This window comes from Engystomops pustulosus, chromosome 3 (genome assembly GCF_040894005.1).
Source record: "Engystomops pustulosus chromosome 3, aEngPut4.maternal, whole genome shotgun sequence".
Taxonomy (NCBI): Eukaryota; Metazoa; Chordata; class Amphibia; order Anura; family Leptodactylidae; genus Engystomops; species Engystomops pustulosus.
Window position 1 is genome coordinate 38177064 of NC_092413.1, and position 23822 is coordinate 38200885.

Below are 23822 nucleotides of genomic sequence, written 5' to 3' on the forward strand. Positions count from 1 at the left end.
AAAGAACATACAAAAATATCCCAGCATGGGTGTCCACGTCCACGTTCATGTCTTCACTGTGGGCTGGTTTCCTCGACGTGTGATAGATTTACTGATAGTACTCATCCCATGGTAGGAAAGTCTTGACTATTCGGTTTATTTTCTGCTCCTCTTTCCACATGCCAGGCTCTAATCTACCTCCCTTCTTATTAAATTTCCATTTTCCTAGCATATGGTGTAAAGTGAAGGACCCCAGTGTGATGACGGATACCCCAGAAGAGGTGCCAGCTTCTTTCACAGAAGTCTTGGCTTTGGTGATGTTGTTTTCCTGTAAGTTGCTGATCTTTGATTATGGTGTAGACCTGTGGAGCTCCTCTGATGGGTATAGGTCCAGAGAGCTGAGGCCATTGTCGACATCCTGGAACCTGTGGAGCTCTTCTGATGGGTGTAGGTCCAGAAAGCTGCCGTCATTGTCAACATCCTGGAAGCTGTGGAGCTCTTCTGATGGGTGTAGGTCCAGAACGCTGCGGTCATTGTTGACATCCTGGAAGCTGTGGCGCTCTTTTGATGGGTATAGTTCCATAGAGCTGCGGTCATTATGGACATCCTGGAAGCTGTGGCGTTCTTCTGATGGGTATAGGTCCAGAGAGATGCAGTCATTGTTGACATCCCGGAAGCTGTGGAGCTCTTCTGGTGGGTATAGGTCCAGAGAGCTGAGGTCATTATGGACATCCTGGAAGCTGTGGAGCTCTTCTGGTGGGTATAGGTCCAGAGAGCTGAAGTCATTGTGGACATCCTGAAAGCTGCTGCTCAGAGATGTTGGTGCAGACCTGTGGAGCTCCTCTCCAGTTTCGGGGTCTATATAGCAGCAGTCAATGTGGACATCTTGTATAGTTTTCCATCACTGTATGATAATATGATGTGCTCCCCATCTGTAGAGCTGCTGTTGGGTGACATATTGGTCCACATTTATAAAAGTGTTTGCACCAGTTTTCTGGCTGACTTTGGACCGAAAAGAATGACCAAACTGCTTTTACATGTATTTATATAATGTTTGTGCCAGTATTGTGTCGTGGCTTCACTATGCCTGTCGCGCCACAAAATTCTGCAACTAAAGGGACATTCCAGTGCCGATTCGGACCGCGCACCACACAGATTAATAAAGACTGTGCACCAGTCTTCAACAATCTGGCGCGCTCTGCACATAGTACACTTTGCACTAATTTTGATAAATGTGAGACATTAGCTGCCATTGCCGATGCATATAATGGAAAGGGACATGGTATATTGTAGGAGTAAATATGGCACTAAATGGCGTAGGGGGGGATCAAGTTGTTTTAACTAACCAATTTTACATCCAGTACATTTCTTGAAGAAGAATTAAATTTTCTATGAAACCATTCTATCACAATGGGTGCAATTCACAAGCATTGGACGCAGACCCATATAGGGTAGACCTCTTGTTACCGAGTTCAGAAATTAACAGAGAATTTTCTTATGTCCTAAAGGTCCTTAAAATGGTGTAAAACACCTAAGACTAAATTCATAATAACATATGCTTGGGACGCACGCTGGAGAGGAGGAGGTGTTGAGCGCACCTCTCCACTCTCCATTGAGATGCGCGGCACATGGCTGTGCACATGGGGAAAGATAGAATATGTGCTATCTTTTCCCCGTGTACGGTGTGGTAGAGCCTGTAGCCTGTTGCCATCTATGGGGATGTATATATAGGTCCGCAAGACGGTCATGTGAATGATGCCTAAAAGGCATCACCAGTATATATCATACTGTTTATCTGTGAATAATTCAGTATTAGGAGCCACACCGTGTAGTAAAACCAGCCCTACTCACATTGTATTGCTGATTCAGGCAAAGTATGTGGAACAGTCATCTTAATTTGCCACTACTATTGCATTCGTAAAAATCTTGACTGCATAAGTTCTTATTCTCTTTAGGTTAAGATTTGGAATTTTAAAAAAGGTGGTCAGGTTATTTTAGGAATCTGCACACGTCTGTATTTGTCAATGCTAACAATAGTGTTTTTTTTAAGGAAGTTTTATCTAATTTGCAGAGATCCTTAAATATCATTTGAAGAAACCTGGGTTCCAGATTACTATTGGTCTTATGCCAGTTATGCACATGGCGTTACTTCCACACTTACAGAACATATTGATGTAAAATAATAATCTTTGTTCCCAGCTAACAATACAGAAGGTGGAGGTGACGATAGCAGTCAATGGAATTTTCATTCTGTTAGTAAAAAGAAATAAAATATAAAAGCTGCTATGGGTTGCAACAGTTTTCAAGGTTAATGTTTCTTTGTCCCTGTAGAACAGATTCATCAGGTTTGTTGGCTCCTGGAGCGATTCCTAGCTGAACGTTCTATTTTCCAGCAAAAATAAAGCAATAATGAGCTGTTCCACTCTCCCCGCTTCACTACCTTCATTAAAGAAAAAGTTGTTTTCCATTGACAATGCCATAAAGTTCTGGAAATAATGGGAGCTTCCCACACATATAGCAGGGTTCAGGAAGCACATTACAGCAACATCACCCCCACCGATCACGGCTCTGACCAACTAAACACACAGGTGCATCCACAGAACCTCAAACTATAGGTTAAAGGTCCCCAAACTATAAATAACTTTTCCATTGAATTTTATGAAAGTAATTTGTAGTTGATTGGTGGGGGAACAACAACTCCCACCCTTTGGTTGTGGTCTCCTTCGATAAAGTTCTGGAAATAATGGGAGCTTCCCACAAATATAGCAGGTTTCAGGCACCACATTACAGCAATATCAAGGTTCTAACCAACGAAACAGACAGATGCATCCACAGAACCTCAAACTATAAAGGGCCCCAAACTATAGATAACTTTTCCAAGTAATTTGTAGTGGGGTTACAACAACTTGCACCCTATTGTTGTGGTCTTCTTTGATAGATACAAATTGTATTGAGGGAATTATCTGTCTAGAATATGTGTCATATACTAATACTAATCTAACTATACATATGCTAATCCACCATCAAAACCAATGATAAACCGGGGACACTTACTCATAGTTCCAGGCACCATGACTGTGGTAATCTTCTTATATCTGTTATCCATGGCCTCCTTCCTTCTATCATCATTTTACAAGTTGATTTTAGAAGGAAAATGGGGCCCTTTATACTGCACTTCCAACCAACATATAGTAAGGAGGGGGAACAATAAGACGAAGATTGGTGAAGATGATTGGAACTGAAAAGTGTAAAGGACTATAACTCTGCCTGAGCAGGTCTACTTCACCAATCTATTATCATCACACTCTAAAAATCCCGAAAGACACTTCGATACTCTTCACTCCTTACTAACACCAAAGGTGCAATCACCTGTCACATATCTTGTGGCTTAGGATCTGGCCACCTACTTTAAAGATAGAATTGATTGCGTTCACAAGGAAATAATTTCCCAGACCACAAACTTCCCTCTAGTACCTCACCCTGTTTCCCATCTCCGTTTGAGCCACTTAGCAAGGCAGAAGTGTCTAGGCTCATTTTCTCTGCTCGCCCCACTACCTGCCTCAGTGACCATATTCCCTCAAATCTCATACAGTCTCTCCCCTGAGGTCACTTCTCAGTTCACTATAATCTCTTACCTCACTCTCTCTTTTCTTGTGTCTTTCCCTCTACTTTTAAGCATGATGTTGTTACCCCATTACTAAAGAAATCTTCCCTTTACCTATTCAGTGCTGTTAACTACTGACCAATCTCTTGAACTTCTTAAATGCCTGACAGTAGGGCTGCTGTCTCTGGGGTTGTGTTAGACTTTTCCTTTGCACTTGCACACTTTTGCCGCATGCATCTTTAAAAAGTTTCTAAAATCTGCCCTTTTCTTATAACTGAAACCTCTAAAATTCTAACTGTGGATTTAAGCATTTTGTCACTAATGGACTCATCGGGAGAGGACCAACACAAGAAGGGTTGTAACTAGAACAAAGTAGGGTTTGATATTTTGTAGGGGTTACAAATGTTTAGGTGTTGTGGTCAGGTTTGAGATATGAGATTGTCACCAAAAGCGATGGCGATTCATCAACAGTGATGAGCTCATGGTCCCTTCACATTGATGAACCTCACATCTCGTTTTGGGGGATTAACATAAAAATTTGGTTAAAAATAAGACACTTCCTGAGATACATTCCCTTTTAGTGAAGGGAATCTGACAAATTTTTAAACTATCTTTATGATGACATCAAAACAAGGAGACGTACAGAACAAGATTCTCTTTGCTTTTATTATTTCAAATCTCAAGACAAAGATGTATTAAAGTACAATTACACAAAAACAATTCCACAAGCATAAAATGTCTCTGTATGAATATATGTCATTTATCTTTGTATCAACAGCAGAAGTCGGAACAGACATTTCGGACGGTGTAAAATACGATCTGTGAACGATGGACTGACTACATTTTGCTTGTCTCGACTAAATAAATTATTTCTCTTCTGAAGAGGCAGTGACAAGGAATGTAGGAAGGAATGTTTTAAGCTAAATATAGTATCATTTCAGCTTCGGGTATTGCTGCTCGCTGGATCAGCCTTGTCGGTTATTGCTTAGCTTTTCGGCAATTTTCTGCAACTCCAGATCCATAATAGCCAGATTCTCCAATTCCTTCTCCTACAGAAAAAAGGTGGAACAATACAGACAATGTAAACCCCATTATATCACCACGCTCATGCACTGTGACACATAATCCCTATGGTTCCTTTACCAGAGCCATTGGTGCAGCGGGTGGCATTTTATGATGCCAAAATAGCTTTAATTATATGGCATATGTATAAATAGGCCTCCAGTTTTTTCATACTGGTTCATATAAACAAACATATGTGCCTCTATATAAAAGTGGGGAATTTTTTTTCCTTCTTTATAGAGATGAACAAATCATTCAAGATTTGATTTACTGGAACTTCAACAATTTTTTTAAAAGATTCGGGTCGGATCCAATCAAATTGGTCCAAACCGAAGTTGCTCCAATTGTTTTGGAAACTGGAATATAACCCCATCTGGTCCTCTAAAGCACAGATTTTTTTACGTTAAAAAACAATTTTGTTTAGGTCATTATTTTTCTTTTAACAAACGTTATTCCTAGCCATAGCCCAAATGAAAAAAATTGCATAAGATGAATGAAACGAGATAGGATTTTCAAAAAAATCTGTAAATTAGAGTATTGGGGGGGGGGGGGGGAGGGTTTATAATCCATTTTCTATGACAATCGAATCAACATTGTTTAGTTGGAAATGAATCAGAAAAAATTTGGGGCCAGTAAGTGGGCATATGGAATCTACGTATCAACAAATTGATTAGCTCATCTCTACTTATGTAATATTATAAAATGCAGTGCAAGTTATATTGCAGATTTAAAAAACTTATGGCCCCAGTGGATGATGTAAAAAAAATTGAGTGATACGTGTAACAATGACATGTATTGTACTATGTGTTTGCCTGGAGCAGGGTTGTCCCTGGTCATCAATTAGGAGAGACCCACATTTCTCATTATATCTGTATTGCATTTGTAATTTCGACTGTGCAGTATATTGATGCTAGATAGGGCAATATATACACCTCATGTGCTGACTCTTCTCATTCCACTCTTATTATCTGATTAATTCAGTGTCTTGATGGATTGTTTCTCCAACTGTGTCTATAATGGTGACAGATTCTTAGAAGTCAATGAAATCCCAAGACAGAGAAGCAGTAGAAGTAATTGATGTTCAATATATTGTGAAGTGTATGTGTCGCCACAAGAACGAGTATATAAGAGATGTTCTCAGATCAGTAAGTCTCAATCTTCCCTACAATGGGGGAAACCCTGACTTTAGGCATCTTGGGAAACTCCATATTGATGACCAGGGTCTACAATGTAGCAGGCGAAACAGTAAAAGCACAGAGACACATAGGACATGCATAAGGGGGGGGATGGGGGCCATTTTTCAAAAATAATATAATAAAATGGTTTGGCCTTGGCCTGGCAAGAATCATCGTTGATTATTATTATTAGCTGGTGAAGATAGGAAGCCATTTTTTTCTTTTTGGAAGTTTTTAATATGTGGACCCCTACCGATCATGATAACTGTGTTCTTGTTCCCCTCCACTTCAATGGAGCTGTAGTTACCCATGTTACCTCATGTTTTTTCTAATGTGTGTGTACGTGTATTAGGGGGCAGGGTATTAGGTAATTTAGCAATATAAAAACTATTAATAGTGCTGCACAGCTTTCTTAATATGTAGTGAAGCTTCCTGTCTTACTTCATAAGCCAGAGATTCCTGTCCATAAAATGGCCGCAGATGTCAGAGGTCATGTGTTCTTATCTGTCAATGAACAATTGCCCTGCCAGGACCTTATGATAGCATTTTTGGAGAGGGTGATTGTACATGGACAGATAAGATCACATGACCCTTCCATCTGCAGCCATTGTATGGACAGGAATCTCTGACTGATGAGGTAAAGACAGGAGGCTTCACTTTACATATCAAGCGGAGCAGAACTATTAATAGATGTATATTGGTAAAATACTTAATATTCTGCCCCTCACGCTTAAACACACATTACAAAACACATAAGTTAATGTGGCGAACACCTTAACTCTATAAGTCTACTGATGTAATTGTGTACAAAATTTGGTTATCTCTAGAAGTCCCATAAATTATCATTGTATTGGCTTAAAAACAAGCAAATTATAATTGTCCAGAATAAATGGCTTTTATTGGGGACATGTTAAGGCATAGTGCTTGGGGAAGTGAAACTGTAAATAGGCCCTGATAGTGGCACCCAATTGTTGCACCCATAACAAAAGTGTGTGCCAGAATATGGCGTCTATGCGAAATGAATTTATGAGAAAACCCTCATGTTCTGCCCTCTGTAGCAGAGAGGTTATGGCACAATTTAGTCGTTGCCTTCAACATGGATACATACTATGGTCATATGCATGGGCCCACACTTTCATATTTATGAGGTTTTTATAAAAATACATGTATATATTAGGCCTCTTTAAAGAATGACATTATTTACCTCTTCCTCTGTCAGAGGCCTTTGGCGCAGTCTGCTCCGTTCATTGTAATGTCGCTTTTTTATTTCTCCTGAATCATAGAAATCTGGAAACTCTACAGATTTTTTCTTGTAGTTAAGTAGCTGGGCCAGTTCATCCATTCTGTCATATTGCCTTTTTTCTTCATACTTGGGGATTTTGATGGGATTCTTTTTGTCACCATATTCATGATTTATTTCATCCAGGAACTGATTTTTACCCCACAGGTCGTAATCATCATAGTCTGAGAACACATTTTTGTTCTGCACACTTCTTTTTCTCTCTTCTACGCCGTTATCGTTGTTTTCAAAGTATCTGTTTTTCCATCTGAAGGGGTCATTAGGAATTGCATATTTGCTGAACGACTTTGTGTCTTCTTCAGAATGACGTCTCTTGTACTTCTCGTTGGAAGGGTAATTTAAGTCACCTGTATTTTTCTCATTGTAATGTCGTAAGTTTTGCTCGTAAGACAATTCTGGATAATATCTTTTCATTTCATCCACCATTTCATCACTGATATAGTGTCTATTGTCTTCTTGCCTCTTTTCTTGTTTATATGTTCTATCTTCTTCACTGTCCTCAAGATGGTGTTTCAGCTTCCTGTAGAGATCTTCTTTCTCTAGCCGACTATCTTTCTGGCGCTTCTCAATATCTTCCTTGCTCTCATCACTATCTTCATTGCTTTGTTCGTAATTCAGTGGAGCAAATTTTTGACTTGGCCACCTCTTAATATCTAAATGGTGTTTCTTGTCTTTATAGTGATGGTCTAATAACTCTCTCTCATTGCTTTCCTCGTTGCTATCCAGGTGGTCCTTCTCTTCCTCGCTATCTTGGTGATGATGCCTCTTCTCTCTAGACTCTTCTGAACTTTCTCTTTCATGGTGTGTTCTCTTCTCATAATTATTCTTTATCTGACTCTCAAAAGAGTCTTGACCATGGGTTGGTTTTTGTCCTCTGTAGTGAAATAGATCTTCATCTGAATAAGGGTGATTCCTTTGTTCTTCTTGATGACTTCTTTTCTCTTCATAATCAAACAATCTTTGGATAAAATCATTATATTTTGGATTATAATTTCTTTTACTTTCTTCTTCTTTTTCATCAGATTCTTCAGAAATTTCATCCGAGTGGGCTGAATGGACTTTACCTGTAGTGGAGTGGAAAAGTGGTTCATTTGGTCTTTGGTTTATGGTATATCTCTTCATAATGTCATCTAAGCGGCTGGGTTCCTCATCTTCTTCTGAGAATTCTTCAATACTTTTGGCTGTCTGGTGAACTTTTTTGTCAAAAATATCATGTTTTGCCTCTTGCGAATCATCATGATGATATTTGTCCTTCTTTTCAATTTCTTCTTTCTCATTATGGTGTTTGTGATCCCCCCTTTCCTCATCATCCCCATCATCTTCATCGTTATCAGGAAAGTCCCGTTCTTTTGAGTGTCCAGTGCTCTCCTCTTTATCTTCTACGTGTTTTTTTTCTTCTTCCTCTTTGCTTTCATCTTCTTCATGTCGCCGTTTCTCTTCATTTTCTTCTTTCGGTAACACTTCTTTTGTTTCTTCATTGCTTTCATAATGATTCTTATCTGTACTGCCGTAATCCTTAATGTTTCTTGTTTCATACTGCTTCTGTTCATCTTCCTTGTCATCCACACTATGTTGGCTGCCTAGAAGAGAAGTTTTGAAACAATCTAGTCAGTACGTGTTCAGTTCTTCTTTTTGATATTTATAGGTCAACTTTAGGATTCATTTCTTTTGCCCAGTTATAAACAGAAGACATATACTGCATTCTCCACTATTATGAGGGGGGGAAGGGGGCTTTATTTTTGTTGAATAAAATATATGGAGAAATTATTAGCTACAGATAGAGCTGTGTACAAAAATCTCTATTCCTACATTGTGACTAGATCTTGGCTGAATGTAATGTGTGGACCACATTTAAGGAACCTGTTTTGTCAGGTTGACCCCTGAATGCCTTGTCAGAATGTAAGGGAACTTTTGCTCAATAATTTTTTTGAGTGTACCAATGCCACAACATATTTTTCTACAAAATATAGTAAAACGAGACATTTTGTGAAATAAGATATGTGAAAATATTAAAACATATTTCCATATTTATTAGAATTATGTATTAGAATATTTATTGGATGTTGGTCCTTATACAATTATTGATGGGTTTTCCACATGGATTTCCATGAAGAGAATGGTTAGCGTGTTACAGTACTGTCTAAAAAATGGTTCGTTTCTTTCTCAGTGCATAAATTGACTATTTGTTTGGATCTATTGGCGGGAATTAAACATGGCCGGTCCACCAAACAAGACATATAAAAAGCTCCAATTAGGATATTTTTGCGACATGACGTGGAGAGGAGTGAGGACTTGCAAGGGACAGCCTGTGGACTCTTCAGCTCACCTAACCTGGAGGAAATTTAATTCCGATACCTCATATACTAAGAGGATGGAACCTCTTTTAGTATATCTGGGGTGCAGTATGCCAGCAGGGAGACTGCCGTTCAATATGTCTTAAAAAAAATTCAACCCTGCTGTGCAAATTATGGGGATTGACTGTTAAACTCTGCATTGAAATCCACCTATAATTCACATGAATAATGAGCAATCACTTTAGAAAATGGTAATATAGGTTCCCCTGAGAATCAATGTCATTTTATACCCTAAATGTATTGTTCCTATTTTAAAATCCGCTTCACATTCCCTGTTACTTTTTATGTTAAGCGTTAAGTTTAGATAAGGTAATGCTATGATGAACATAAAAATAAACTTTCCATTATTCTGGATAGATACAAGATTGACATGTTTTTTAGGGTCTTCATCCATGGAAAACCAGTTGAGCAATAAGGGTCAAACCCTGTATCACAGTATGTACTCAGCATGATGAAATGTCACCATCCTAGGGTAATTAATCTATATATTATTCTAATGTGATGAAATAGGATGGTGGTTTTAGCTGGAAAACTAGAAAAACTGTCATCTGTAAAATATGTATAAAGCAAATAATGACGCATCTAATAAAGGGCACACAATGAAGACACTTCTAATAATACCGGTAGTTATAGGAAACCATAAATTCTTATTTTTCACATGAATAAACATGACATAATTCACTGCTTTTGTAACAAGCCTACTCATAAGCATCAAACCTACTACATTTGATTGGAATAAATAACATTTTTGCTAATGAGACATTAAAAAGCTGTTTTTCTGCATGTTTGTTTGGAGCCTTCTCTCTACACTTACAGCCGTGAAAGCAATGACGAACTGCAAAGCATTATGGGAAGTTAATAAATCTCTTCATAAACAGAAGCAGTGACTCATCCATCTATATACAGTACAATCTGAAAAATATCAGTGTATGCATCAATCCTCTAGACAGACGAAATATTAACTGTGAACACATGTTTCTTTCCCTGCTTGGCCAAAAATGTGTGGGTGTGTGTATATATACATATATGACCCATATATCTCTGGGTTACACACAAGATAGGTTCGTTAGGTTTGTTATTAAGTTGAATTTGTATGTAATTCGGAACTGTATATTTTATAATTGAAGGTCCAGACAAAATTTTTTTTTGTCAATCAATAAATCTTCATTACACCTTACAGCTGATCATTGCAGCCTGGGACTAAATGAAAGCATCCAAAGAGCTTCACTAGAGGTCACATGATGCAGAGAGGTCCCTCTGTAACTAGAGGTTGTCTGTAAGTCAGGTGCCCTTAAAGGGGTATTCCCATTTCCGCAAATTAATGTTATTGTTTGCATTGTAAAAACGTATACAATTTTAATTCATTACAGTTTCCTAGATCTCTGCTTGCTGTCATTCTATGGAAAGCTTCTATGTATACTTCCAGTAAACAGAAATCTGACCATGGTCACACAGGTGCACGGCTCGTTATATCACAGAGATAAATCAGAGCCGTGTGATATAACGAGCTGTGCACCTGTGTGACCATGGTCAGATTTCTCTCCACTAGAAGTAAACATAGAAGCTTTCTATAGAATGACAGCAAGCAGAGATCTAGAAAACCCTGAGGAATTGATACAGAAAGTATATTGGAAACTTTTTATAATACAAACAATAACATTAATTTGCTGAAATGGGACACCCCTTTAAGTATCTATATTTTAGGCTATGTCTGAAACAAGGCCACCATCTTGAAAGTCACCTTAATGAATCAAAATTTTTCCACTGGGAATTGTAGAATATCAAAGACCAGAATGAAATCTATTGCTGAAATCAGATTAGCAAAATCTCTTGTGATTCAAAAGTTATCAACACAGAGATTCTCTATAGATTCTCATGCTGGTTCATAATGATTGGATCCAGCGTCTTTAGCAATGGACAACACATCACATGCATCACAGGGAACGTTCTCGGTTGATGTCGCAAATTTTTGTGTTGATAACATATGAACCACTAATTTTTAGCAATTGATTTCTGAGACAATTATGGTCTTTTCTGATATGTTACAGGACCACCTTCCAATTGGAAGAACTTGCCCTTGATCCATTATGACAGCTCGCAAGATGGCGGCCATGTTCCAGAGGTAGCCTAAAAGGTCCGTCATCCATAACTTGCTGCAGTGTTCAGATATATAATTTTCTCTTTTCTTTCTGAAATAAACAGACATCCTATCAAATAACCATGAAAAGCAGCGAACCCCAATAGACCACTTTTAACTTGGCTACACAATAGTATCAGAATCTTAACCCATTGGATACACGTTTCTCGATGCAAATGTATCCTAAACTCTATAAGGATCAAGCAACAGTCACTGCATTAAGATTCCCTGAGGAGGAAAGCATGAGCGCTGTATGTACAGTATGGGGGAGATTCATCATCACGTTTCTGAGGTAAAACAGTTCTAGTTGCCCATGGAGACCAATCAGAGCAATCTATGAACAGCTGTGGAAAAATGAAAGCTGCGCTCTGATTGGTTGACATGGGCAACTAGAACAGTTCTGGTCTAACAGACTTAAGATAAATCTCCCTCTATGTGTGTATGTAATGGGGCTCACTTACTAAGGGCCCAGCAGACCGCACTTTCGTCAGACATCCCGACGATTTCCATTTTGCGCCACTGGTACAGGGATTTAAAAGGGGTTTTTGGAACACCCGATCGGATTATGCCGCAATCGCTTAGTCCGAATCAGTCGGTTGTCCGACGGCCATGCCCCCGGACTTGTGTCGCATGAAAGTCGGCACGATGGCGCCAAAATACGATTGTGTGCGGCAAAAACCCCTGTTAAATGCATTGCAAATCGGAAATAGTCGGGAAACCCAACAGAAATGCGTTGTGCGGACCCTTAGTAAATGTGCCCCAATGTGTATACAAATATGTATATGTTTTTTTTAAGGTGAAGGGGGAACAAAAGTCTGCTACAGGGCCCATCTTTTCTAGTTACGCCCCTATCTTTATTGATCACTTCTAATGATAAATATCTGCAATAGCCACAGTTTTTGGATTGCTGCAAAGGACATTCACACTTTATGGCAGGTTAGCTGTTGGTGTATTTACTACACATCGTATAACTCTCTGCATCACAGAAGCTAATTATATCAGAGTGAACACGACTACATCAGCACAGACAGATAAGTGACAGGTTGTGTTTCATTCTGGAGGAGGAAACCAAATACAAGCTGACATTTTTGCTATCTTTATTCTGAGCCGCTTTGCAAAACACAAACACACAGTCAGAAAATCTCATTATCAGCAACCTGAATTATGCTGCACTTGTAGAATTATAAAAATGTGGAACATTATTTTAGATTATGATTTAATACATTACATAATTTTACATTACATTTTAGAGTTTCGGAATTGATAATAACCGTCTATGTGGAGTTGGGTTGTTGCTGCTGGGCCTAAAGATCTGGCAGACTTGTAGGTTACAGCCGTCATAAATACTCTATTGCTGATAAATCCGGTGTCCAGATCTAGTGGAAATCCAGTATCACCATCTTCATGCACAGGAATCTTTACTGTAAGAGCAGTGAGACTGAGGAACTCACTACCAAAGGTTGTTGTGATGGCTGAGACAGTGGATACGTTCTACCATCTCTGCCAGACATGAAAGGAGATCAAAGTGTGTATGGGCCCAGTCACAACTGCTACTGGTCTGGTACATGCTACCTGGTAAGGGCCCATTCACAGAAACGTAATGAGGTCCCCACTGATGTCTATGGAGCCCGTTGTCCCGTTGACCATGCATGACGAAGTATAGGACAAGTCCTATATTTCGCTGTGTTACAACGCCGATCTATGAAGAGGGGAGGGGTACTCAACGCTCATCCCTCCTCCTCTCCAGCATGCAGACGTGTGCCTGCCCATCCAAATGTTCCTAAAAGCTACTATATACAGTAAGTTTTCTGCCTGGCTTTTTCCTGTGAAGTTTATCCTTGGGTTAATATCGGCTGGCTAAGTAGATTGGTTTTTTCCTTTAATTAAATTCAATTGAATTAAATTTTAACACTGTACTAATAATAATAATAATTCCTTTATTTATATAGCGCACTCAGATTCTGCAGTGCTGCTCATAGCTTGCCAAATCAGTCCCTGTCCCCATGGGGCTTCACAATCTAATCAACCTACCAGTATGTTTTGGAGTGTGGGAGGAAACTGGAAACCCACGCAAACATGGAAAGAACATACAAACTCTTTGCAGATGTTGACCTGGATGGGACTTGAACCCAGGACCCCAGTGCTGCAAGTCTATACTTTACTTCTAGACAAATAATATATTACAGCAAGGAGTTAACGTACATTAGCTGCAATGCATAAAACCAACATCTCAGACTGTAATGATAAAATGACATATGGCAACTCTGACCCATAGGGATTGTTAGCAGATTCTGAATGCTACATTGGGTAGAGTTACTATTAAAGGAACAGCGACCATAAAATCCAGGGATAAGTCCAAAATGATTCACATTTAAAGTGTTGGCCTGGGTTTTCATTGTTTTTTGTCTGATAAATCTATTAGGAAGAGATAAGCGGTGTGTCACCATCGGGGATACTGTAGATGAGCATCGTGCACCATCAATGTTATTCCTTATACTTACTTTTCTTCAGGATTTCTTTACATTCGGGGTCAATCGGTGGAGCATTAGGCTTTGCCAAAGCATTTGAGAGCACCTCAACTATACAACGTGTTACCTAAGGAAAACAGAGTAAATATTAGTTATATGAGTGATGAAGTTTTCATGGAAAATTTTTAAAGGCAATCCGTCATCAGTTTTGACTATAATAACCAGCAGACAGTGATAGGGATAGGCCATGTGTAACCATACATTTTTTTTGTGTGTGGCAGGACTGTGAAAAGTGAACTTATGACTCATGTCCTGTAAATGCTCTGGGCAGGTCTTTCAGCCTGAAGAGCTTTCTTCTCTTTGCAATGAACTGTTCCACAGCCCCTCCTTTCTTTTGTGAGTGACTACTGTAAGTATCCAACCAAAATCTTGATACAGATTATTGGGGATTGTGATTTTGCTCTTGTCACTTATTGCGCGTTGTGTAGTCCCCCTCATCAAGTCCACCATGTCCCAGATGGCCGTCCAAGCGGTAAGAACCACGACAGGAGAAGTGCCCGGAGCGGAGGATGATGCTGCCTGTTTACAAACCTATGGACTATGGGAACTCAGTGATGTGATTTGAGTGTGCGGGCCTGTAACCCCTGAGTGACCAGCCTCCAGGGGATCTGGTGAAGAGTTAACAAGTCCAGCAGGTACGGGCTTAGCCTACCTGTGGGTACCTGGAGCTTGAGGAGGTCGCTCAGGATGGAGTTACAGGCCAGCAAAGCTCAAAGGGGGGAATTGTTAAGGAGGTCGCACTTGTTTCGGACGCTGGGGCCCTGCATAAAAATCCCTAACAAGATCCTACTCATGGCAGAGGGAAGTGGCTGTGGAACAGCAGAGGGCAGAAAGCTCTTCAGGCTAAAAAAAACACTGCTAAAGAGCTGGATTATACTAACAAAACGCACAGAGGTATGATTACACAGCTCTCTGGGGCTGACACATGCCCTTTAAATCGGATGGGTAGAAAATGTGACTATTTTTTATTTTCAGAATTTCAATTACTTTAAAGGAAATCTACCAGGAGGAAATAGCAATCCAAAGACACTTACATGCTGTTGTGTTTACATCCTAGGTGTGGTTTTAGTCTACCGTCGTTTAATTATTATTGAAATTATGCAAATGAGTCCAAGGGGCTCAGGGGGGTGTCATCAGAGCCCCACCGGGCTAAATTATTCATTAATTATTCACGTCCGCTGCTTCTCAGTACGGTTGTGTCTATGACAGTAAGCCTTGCAAAAGGGGATAAATGGTTAATAGACAACAGAGCCCAGAGGGGCTCTGGTGAATCGCACTAGAGCCCCCTAGGCTTATTTACATAATTCGAATGTGCATATAATGTCTTTGGTTTGGATTAGTGGATGCTGCTGGTAGATTTCCTTTAAGTATATATTTTAAAGCTACACGCACAAAATCTGCTGCATCACACAAACATATGGATTCCTGAGAATATTGTATAAGTAGACATGGCTTGCAGTAGTTATAGGCTCCCAAATGCTTCAGACCAACCAGGAAAGTAAACAGAACAATGAAACCTTCCGTTCTAATGGTTTGAAAATAATAAAGACACCTACTCATAGTTGTCATATTGCTCCATTTATGAAGGCTTTGGTCTTAAAAGAATTGCTAAAAAATTTAACAAACATTTGATCAATAGCAGATTTAAGTGGAGAGTCTTCAGCATTGTAGTGTTTTGGGAAAAGGTGCACCCAGCTCAAAGATTCAACCTAACCTCCTGTATTATGATGTGATACATGACACACACACAGTAATAGTGCCCCTACTTGTCTACATCCAGCAGCTATGACCCCCCATGAGCCTCCGCACAGTAATAGTATCACCCTGTGCATTCTTCAAAGCAATGTTGTACCCTACATAATACACCCCCTTACTGCCCACACTATGGAAAAGTGCACCTTGCTTCCCCCACTCATTTATCATACCCGCTATTAACACTACTCATTTAGGTCTTTAGATCCACCCACAGGGGTAGATTAAGACTACCATGCGCCCAGTGGCGTAACTAGAAGCTGATGGGCCCCAGTGCAAAGTCTGTTCCGGGCCCCCGACTATAGTGTATGGTTTATAGTAATAGTCTTCTCATATGGGAATGACACCATAAGGGCCCCCTAAACCTCCTGGGCCCTAGTGCAACCACAACCTCTGCACCCCCTCAAGTTATGCCCCTGCATGGACCCAAGGCTTTATGAAAATGTGGGTCCCACCTCCCATCTGAAAATATAATTAGAAAAATATATTTACATTTTTTGTTTGGTTACTGTACCAGAACCAAACACATATTTACGCAAGGTGGCCATACATGCAGGGTAGGAGTAATTATTTGCTGTGTTCATATATACAGGATAAGAGTAGCAATGGTATCTCTATATGAACTGTGTGAGTAGTTTAAATGGCAATGGGCTTCCCCCCTAAAGTCGGGCAATAGGTTACTGCCCAGTGTGCCCATATTATAACCCATTACTGCCCACCTGCTGAAAAGGGTTTTTGGCCATAATTCTCTCATATGTCTGCATTAATGTAGTTGTAATAAACCCTCAGATGTAACCATGGTATGAACACATTGGGGCACATTTACTAAGGGTCCATAGGACGCATTTCCGTCGGGTTTCCCGAATTTTTCCGTTTTGCGCTGAATTGCCCCGGGTTTTTGGCGCACGAGATCAGATTGTGGCGCATCGGTGCCGGCTTGAAATTGTGTCGCAAGGTCAGCACTCAAATACTCCAGTGGACATCGGCGAGGAAGCGACACATGCAGGATATTGGACGCACAATCTTAGTAAATCGCGGCAGACCCGAATCCTCATCGGACATTCCGGATCGGCGGCATCAACGGGACGGGTAAGTAAATGTGCCCCATTCTGGTAATTATAGGTGACACATTAGATGGAGAATTGCAGACTAGCTTTGGGACACATCTAATGCAGTTGTGATGTAATGTGTAATGTGTGGTCTGATCAGCACATTCCCAAACTGATTGTCTATGTCTGTAATTTGGCTTTTACCAGTATTTGCTATCTGATCCCTGCAAGTAATTGTGACTCATTTCTGAGGAGTCAAGTACAGTATTTTTTTCCTTGGTAATTTTTACATTTTACGCTTTTCATATACCATTTATGCTTTTAATTAAAGTTTCATTTTCTATGCTGATTTTTTAAATGGGAACATCTGCTGCCTGGTTTGAAATCTAATTTAGTCTGAAGCGTGTCATTTTCATTTTAAAGTGAAAATTGATAAATGCAAATAAGCACAAGATAAAGGATTCCCCCTACTGCGCAATAAACATGAAAGCCTTGTAAAGAACAGTATGAGAGTATTCAAGTTTTTCAGCATTGGAAGCGGGTTTTTCTATATTTGTATTTTGTAATGGAGAACATCTGCTGCTCCATCGTGGGCTGCAATGCTCAGCACGTTTACACCGTCAGTGGAATCTAGTTAAACCCCTCTCATTATGCCTGCAACTTGTCTTAGAGTAAAATGCTCATAAAGCTAATTTCTATAGGTGCTTCCACAACCGTTATTCTGTTTCTCTTATATATAGTGTTCTTGTTGCAGTGGCTTTATGTCCATTATCAGGTCCTATGTGACCCCTTAGTTATTGTGATTATTCGGTCCTTTTCATTGAAGGGTCCTGGGTGGCTCCTTAGTTCATTTTCATTCCAGGGTCCTACTTGGCCCTTTGGTTTGTTATCTTTATAGGGTGCTGCGTGATCCCCTCATTTGTTTGCTTTTTGTTTTTCTGTTTTGATATGTTTGTCTGTCTTATGTTATATTGAAAAAAATAAAATCAGATGCACATAAAGCTTTTACAATCTAGCTTGGCGGGTGAAATATGATGATGTCATTCTACCTACTGGTAGAAAAAGAGGAGGACTGCTGCAGGGGAACATGTGAAGTTGAGTATCTGAGTTTTTAAAGGACAGTGGGGAAAGGACGGTGGGGTGGAGAACAAAAGAGGAAATTTAAAGAACAAGGGTTACAAAAAATGGGAAATGGGACATAAATCGGGGGATAACAGAAAAGGCATTTTAGGTGTGGGGCTAGTATAAAGGGGCATTATGAAGTGGGAAATCAGAGGAAGGTGTCATACTATTATATGGGGGCACATAATGGGTCATCATAAAGTATGAGGGGCAGTATGGAGGGGTATTATAATTTGTGGGCACAATAGGAGTCACGGCAATGTAAGTGTAAGGCTCGCGACCAGGAAGTTTTTCATTGTGCCCCTTCCCCCCCCCCCATCTTATGTGCAGCTGGTTCTTGTTTAAAAAAATAGTTTGGTAACTTCTGTGTACAGGTACCCAATGGGGGGCATTTATCATTTATAAAGATGAAACCCTGTCCTCCGATGCCGCCACATACATCAGGAAACAACGGGCTCATGATGTATCTGGCCGCCGGCTGCACTGGTGTAAAATTCAGGATTGGACGGTTGCGGGCTATAGCGAGTGTGCAGGCAAGGGGCAGGGGGCAGGAACTCACACAATCTGCTGCCAGCTGTGCCCCCCTTCATGTCTGCTTTCTGTGGAGGTGACATGAAGGGGTAAATAATCACAATCCTGATAAATGTCCCCCAATGCCTCTATTACTATTTATATTACAAAAAAAGGTTACATGTAGTAAGGCAGCACTAGTTAGCCATGGCTGCACTCATGTGTTTTGCTATACATGGCATCTATTCAGATTTACCGATTTATGTGTCCAATTACCAATCAATTGTATGTGACAGGTACATAATTGAATGTATTCAGGGCCAGATGTTCTCATGTATCAGAATGGCAGACATTCTCCTTCCAGCAGCCTCACCAAATGAGACCAAAGCGCCAGCGGCAACCGCACTTCCAACAACGTTATTGATTGAACCCTTGGCTTGCTCTTAGATTGATTTTTGAGAGGGCGGACCAGAAATTAGCTTGACATATTTAACACGGGGGAACCTTCATACTTTTGTTAATTTTGTAGTAAAGAGGAATCCATAATAACGTCACAAGACGACGGCAGACTTTAATTACCAGGCAGCCATCCTAAAATGTTATGATTGTATTGTCTGCAGGTAAATTGCTAATCACGTTACAATTCCCCGGAGCAGATCCTCCGCTTTGTCTGGTTTAATCCCTTCAACCTAAAAGTCATTTTTCGTGTTTTACTCCCTGCCTTTTACAGCTTCTTACAGTGGCTACGGAAAGTATTCAGACCCCTTTACATTTTTCACTCTTTGTTTCATTGCATCCAATTGGTAAGATTAAAAAAAATATTCTGCACCCCATCTTGACAGAAAAAAACAGAAATGTAGATAATTATTCTAATTTATTAAACAAGAAAAACTGAAATATCACATGGTGATAAGTATTCAGCCCCTTTGCTCAGTAATGAGTAGAAGCAGCTTTGGAGCTGGTACTGCCAGGAGTCTTCTTGGGAAGATGCTTCAAGTTTATCACACCTGGATTTGGGGATCCTCTGCCTCTTCCTTGCAGATCCTCTCCAGTTCCCTCAGGTTGGATGGTGAACGTTGGTGGAAGCCATTTTCAGGTCTCTCCAGAGATGCTCAATTGGGTTTAGGTAAGTCTCTGGTTGGGCCGGTCAGGAATAGTCACAGAGATGTTCAGAAGCCACTGCTTTGTTATTTTAGCTGTGTTCCTAGTGTCATTGTCTTGTTGGAAGGTGAACCTTCAGCCCAGTCTGAGGTCCAGAGCACTGTGGAAGAGGTTTTCATCCAGGATTATCTCTGTACTTGGCCGCATTCCTCTTTCCTTCAATTGCAACCAGTCGTCTTTTCCCTGCCCCCATAGCATGATGCTGCCGAGTTTCACTGTTGGGATTGTATTTGGCAGGTGATTAGCATTATCTGGTTTTCTCCACACATATCGCTTAGAATTCACACCAAAAAGTTCCTCTCATCAGACCAGAGAATCTTATTTCTCATAGTCTGTTAGTCCTTCATGTGATTTTTTGCAAACTGTATGCGGCTTTCATATATCTTGCACTGAGAAGAGGCTGATGTCAATGTCATAAAGTCCAGACTGGTGGAGGGCTGCAGTGATAGTTGACTATGTAGAAGTTTCTCTTATATGCCTACTGCAGCTCAGCCACAGTGATCTTGGGGTTCTTTACCTCTCTCGTCAAGGCTCTTCTCCAATGATTGCTTAGTTTGGCTGAGCGGCCAGGTCGAGGAAGAGTTGTGGTCATCCCAAACTTCTTTCATTTGAGGATTATAAGGGCCACTGTGCTCTTAGGAACCTTGAGTGCTGCAGAAATTCTTTTGTAACCTTGGCCACATCTGTGCCCTGCCACAATTCTGTCTTTGAGTTCCTTAGACCTCATGATTCTCATGTGCTCTGACATGCACTGAGATGTCTGAGGTCTTATATAGACAGGTGTGTCCTTTCCTAATTAAGTACCATTAGTTAAATTAAACACAGCTGGACTCCAATGAAGGAGTAGAACCATCTCAAGGAGGAAATGGGCAGCATGTGAGTTAAAAATGAGTGTCAAAAATACTATTTTTGTGATCTAAAGAAAAAGGGGTGAGTTGAATTTTATCTATTTTTATACCAGTTAAAAATTTTCAGTAGTTTACCTCACCAGAAATGTAACCCTTCTACAAGTTGATGCCCTTGCCCATGTTTATATTAGCCCTGCCTGCTGTCAAAGTATACTCCAGTAGTGTAAGAAAGAGGTTCCTAGGGGCCCACCAGAGAAAATTATTCTACACCATCAACCTCTAGGGAGTTGACTGTAGTAGTCTTCAAAGTGGGTTGTCTCTAGTTAAGTTAGCGCCTGGGTCCACCAAAATATCCATTGGTACTGTTAAGGAGGTCGCACTGGTTTCGGACGCCATCTTGACTTCTGTCCGCCATCTTAGATACAGCGGCCATGTTCCCTGACCATTGTCAAGTTAATGTCATGATTCAAACTTCATTTTATGTAACCTGTTTGCTCGCCTGTCAGCTAATACCCTGTGACATTTAATGAGAAGCCAGTCTGTCCTTGACTATATTGTGATTCTGGAGCCCACTTATCTTATTCTTCTCAGCATTAGTATAAACAATATCTGTGTACAAGGTCTCTGAGAACTGAGCACAATTAATTAATTGTTTTTCCCAGAATGTGCTGATGACCAATAGGTTTGCAGTATACTATTCACGCCCCTTTGATGATTCTTATGTCTGTTATATATTATGCATTTTGATGATTAAACGGTAGAAGATCTTGACTAAGAGATTGACGTGTGTCTTGGTCTTTATGTTCAATCATGGGTTAATTAGGACTCACCTTACAAAAGTCAGGAGGGCTGTTGGGGCCCTGCATAAAAAATCCCTAACAGTACTGTAGTGGGCCAGTCCAACACTGAACTCCAATTCAAAACAAGATCACTATTACAATTTTTTTCTTGCCCATTTGAAGTTATCATTTTTCCCCAATCTGAGAGACTTACCTACTGTAATTATGTCATACTTTGTTTCATTTAATTTACCTTAATTCCCATAGTTATTACTTATAAAACTATAGGTTACAAACACCAGGTCTTTGTCATGTGGAATAAGTTTATAGCCCCCGCACATCATACACAACACTGCTAACAAGCTTTTCCATCTCCTTATGGTGACTCATCCAGCCCTAGTGACTTGTGACCCTCAGGAAGGTACAATACAATTATCTGGCAGTAATTGGGAACATATTTCATCAACATTTTAATTATCTTCAGCCTCAGATGTGTAAAGGGAAGATAGGCCTATACCATATCATACAATTATATATCAAAGATGTTACTTCGATTTTTAAATGATCTCTATAAATATAATAAGAAAGAAACTGCAGATTAAAAGTGTTGTGGGAGGACAGTGATGAAGCCAATAATACATGTATCATATGCAGGGAAATCTCTGGATGAAACTTGTTTAAAGGGAACCTGTCACCGTCTTTTACACAAGTGAACTCGCAGACTATATAGACTGAGATGCGCATCTCGAAAAGTGACTCCTCTCAGCTCATTTACATATGACTTTAGCTAGTGATTTTTTTTTGAGATAGTAAAAGATTTCAAATAAAAAAGGGAAGTTAAAAAGGATATGGACAGTGGCATAACTAGAACTGTTCCAGGCCCCCGACTATAATGTATGGTTTATAGTAATAGTCTTCTCATATGGGAAACTCACACCATAAGGGCCCCCTAAACCTCTTGCGATCGCAACCTCTGCACCCGCTAAAGTTAAACCCCTGGATATGCCATTCCCCACCTCAGGGGGCTGGTAGGCTAGTGGTGTAAAAGCAGGGGACAGGTTCCCTATGAGGTGTTAAAAGGAATGACTCATTTGTTTGATGAATTTGATGTAAGAATGTAGCCAAGAGGAAGATTTATCAGAAGTGTCTGAGGTAAAACTGTTCCAATTGCCCATGGCAACCAATCAGAGCTCAGCTTAAATCTTATAAAGAGCTGGGGGGAAAAAGAATGCTGAGCTCTAATTGGCTGCCATGGGCAACTAGAGCAGTTCTGCAGTTTTTACATACTTGGGGGTTGTTCACATTAGAGAGATTTATTTTTTTACTATATTGTCCGACTAGACATGTGTTTTGTGTCAGAATAGTCAATAGTTTATTGAAGTCTCTAGGAGTAAATGGAGTGCTGCTCCTACCCCAGAGAACGCAGCGTGACTGCAAAATGTATACACAGACTGACATGTCTGTAATGTATCGTGTTACTATCCTGAGCCTCAGCAATGCAATACAAGTGTCATTATATCCACTGCACCCCTTACTTATCGCAGTAGACCACAGGATAGCTTACTTCGATGGATCTCAATGTTACTATAAAAGCTTTAATATTTCATGATTTTTATATGAATAATAAAAGCTCTGGGCTGTGTAATCCCCGGCTTAGAATCCTTTTGTTCTCTGGACTTCTAATAATGGATTTCTCTCAGTTCCTTTTACTATGCTACGTTACACCTTTATTTTGATTTTAGTTCTGTTCCTACTGATACTTCTTGCTGACCTGATTCTGGATATTTTTCTGTATATGGTATATGATAAAAAATTGATCAGCATAGATCAATCTATACATATACAGTACAATCTACACCTGCCTAGTCGAGAAATACAAAAATTGTATACAATAAAGGCTATTCATTTTAAGGGAAATCTACCATCAAAATCAAACATGATAAACCAGGGACACTTACTCATAGATACAGGCACCGTGACTATGGTTCATGGTCTCTTTCCTTCTAAAATCCACTTTTACAATTATAGTAATGAGTCAGATATGCCCGGGGAGGCGTTACTAGAGCCCCTTTGTTCAGTAGCTCCACAGGCTGTTACACCGTTTCCCCCTGCTCTTACACCTCCTTCTACCTGCTTTAATCTTACATAGTGGGAGTGCTTCTGCACAGTATAACAGCCTGTGAATCTGCAGCACAAAGGGTTTCTGCTAAGACTGCTTCACAGCCCTTCTGGATCATTAGTATAATTGATTTTAGAATGAAGGAGGCCATGTACAACAGAAGATTACAGTCAGGGTGCCTGTGTCTATGAGTACGTGTCCCTGGCTTATCATGCCTGATTTTGATGGCAGTTTTCCTTTATTATACTGAAAATTCATTTAAAAAAAGACTTGTCAGACTCCCTACTCTCTGTCCAGTCAATACTATCATATTTCTCTATGAAGTAATCATTCTGATGTATCT

The 23822-nt window shown here is 40.0% G+C and overlaps 1 protein-coding gene across 1 annotated transcript in view; it reads right to left on the minus strand.

Moving 5' to 3' along the window:
* Positions 1–4231: 4231 nt before the first annotated feature.
* Positions 4232–23822, minus strand: part of CHGB (chromogranin B) — a 34982-nt gene continuing 15391 nt past the window's right edge. Inside the window, exons 3-5 of the mRNA XM_072140505.1 lie at positions 14113–14206; positions 7025–8700; positions 4232–4632 (exon numbers count right to left, since the gene is read on the minus strand). Of these exons, the coding sequence (XP_071996606.1) occupies positions 4549–4632; positions 7025–8700; positions 14113–14206 (1854 nt within the window). The 3' untranslated portion in view covers positions 4232–4548. The remainder of the gene's footprint in view (positions 4633–7024; positions 8701–14112; positions 14207–23822) is intronic.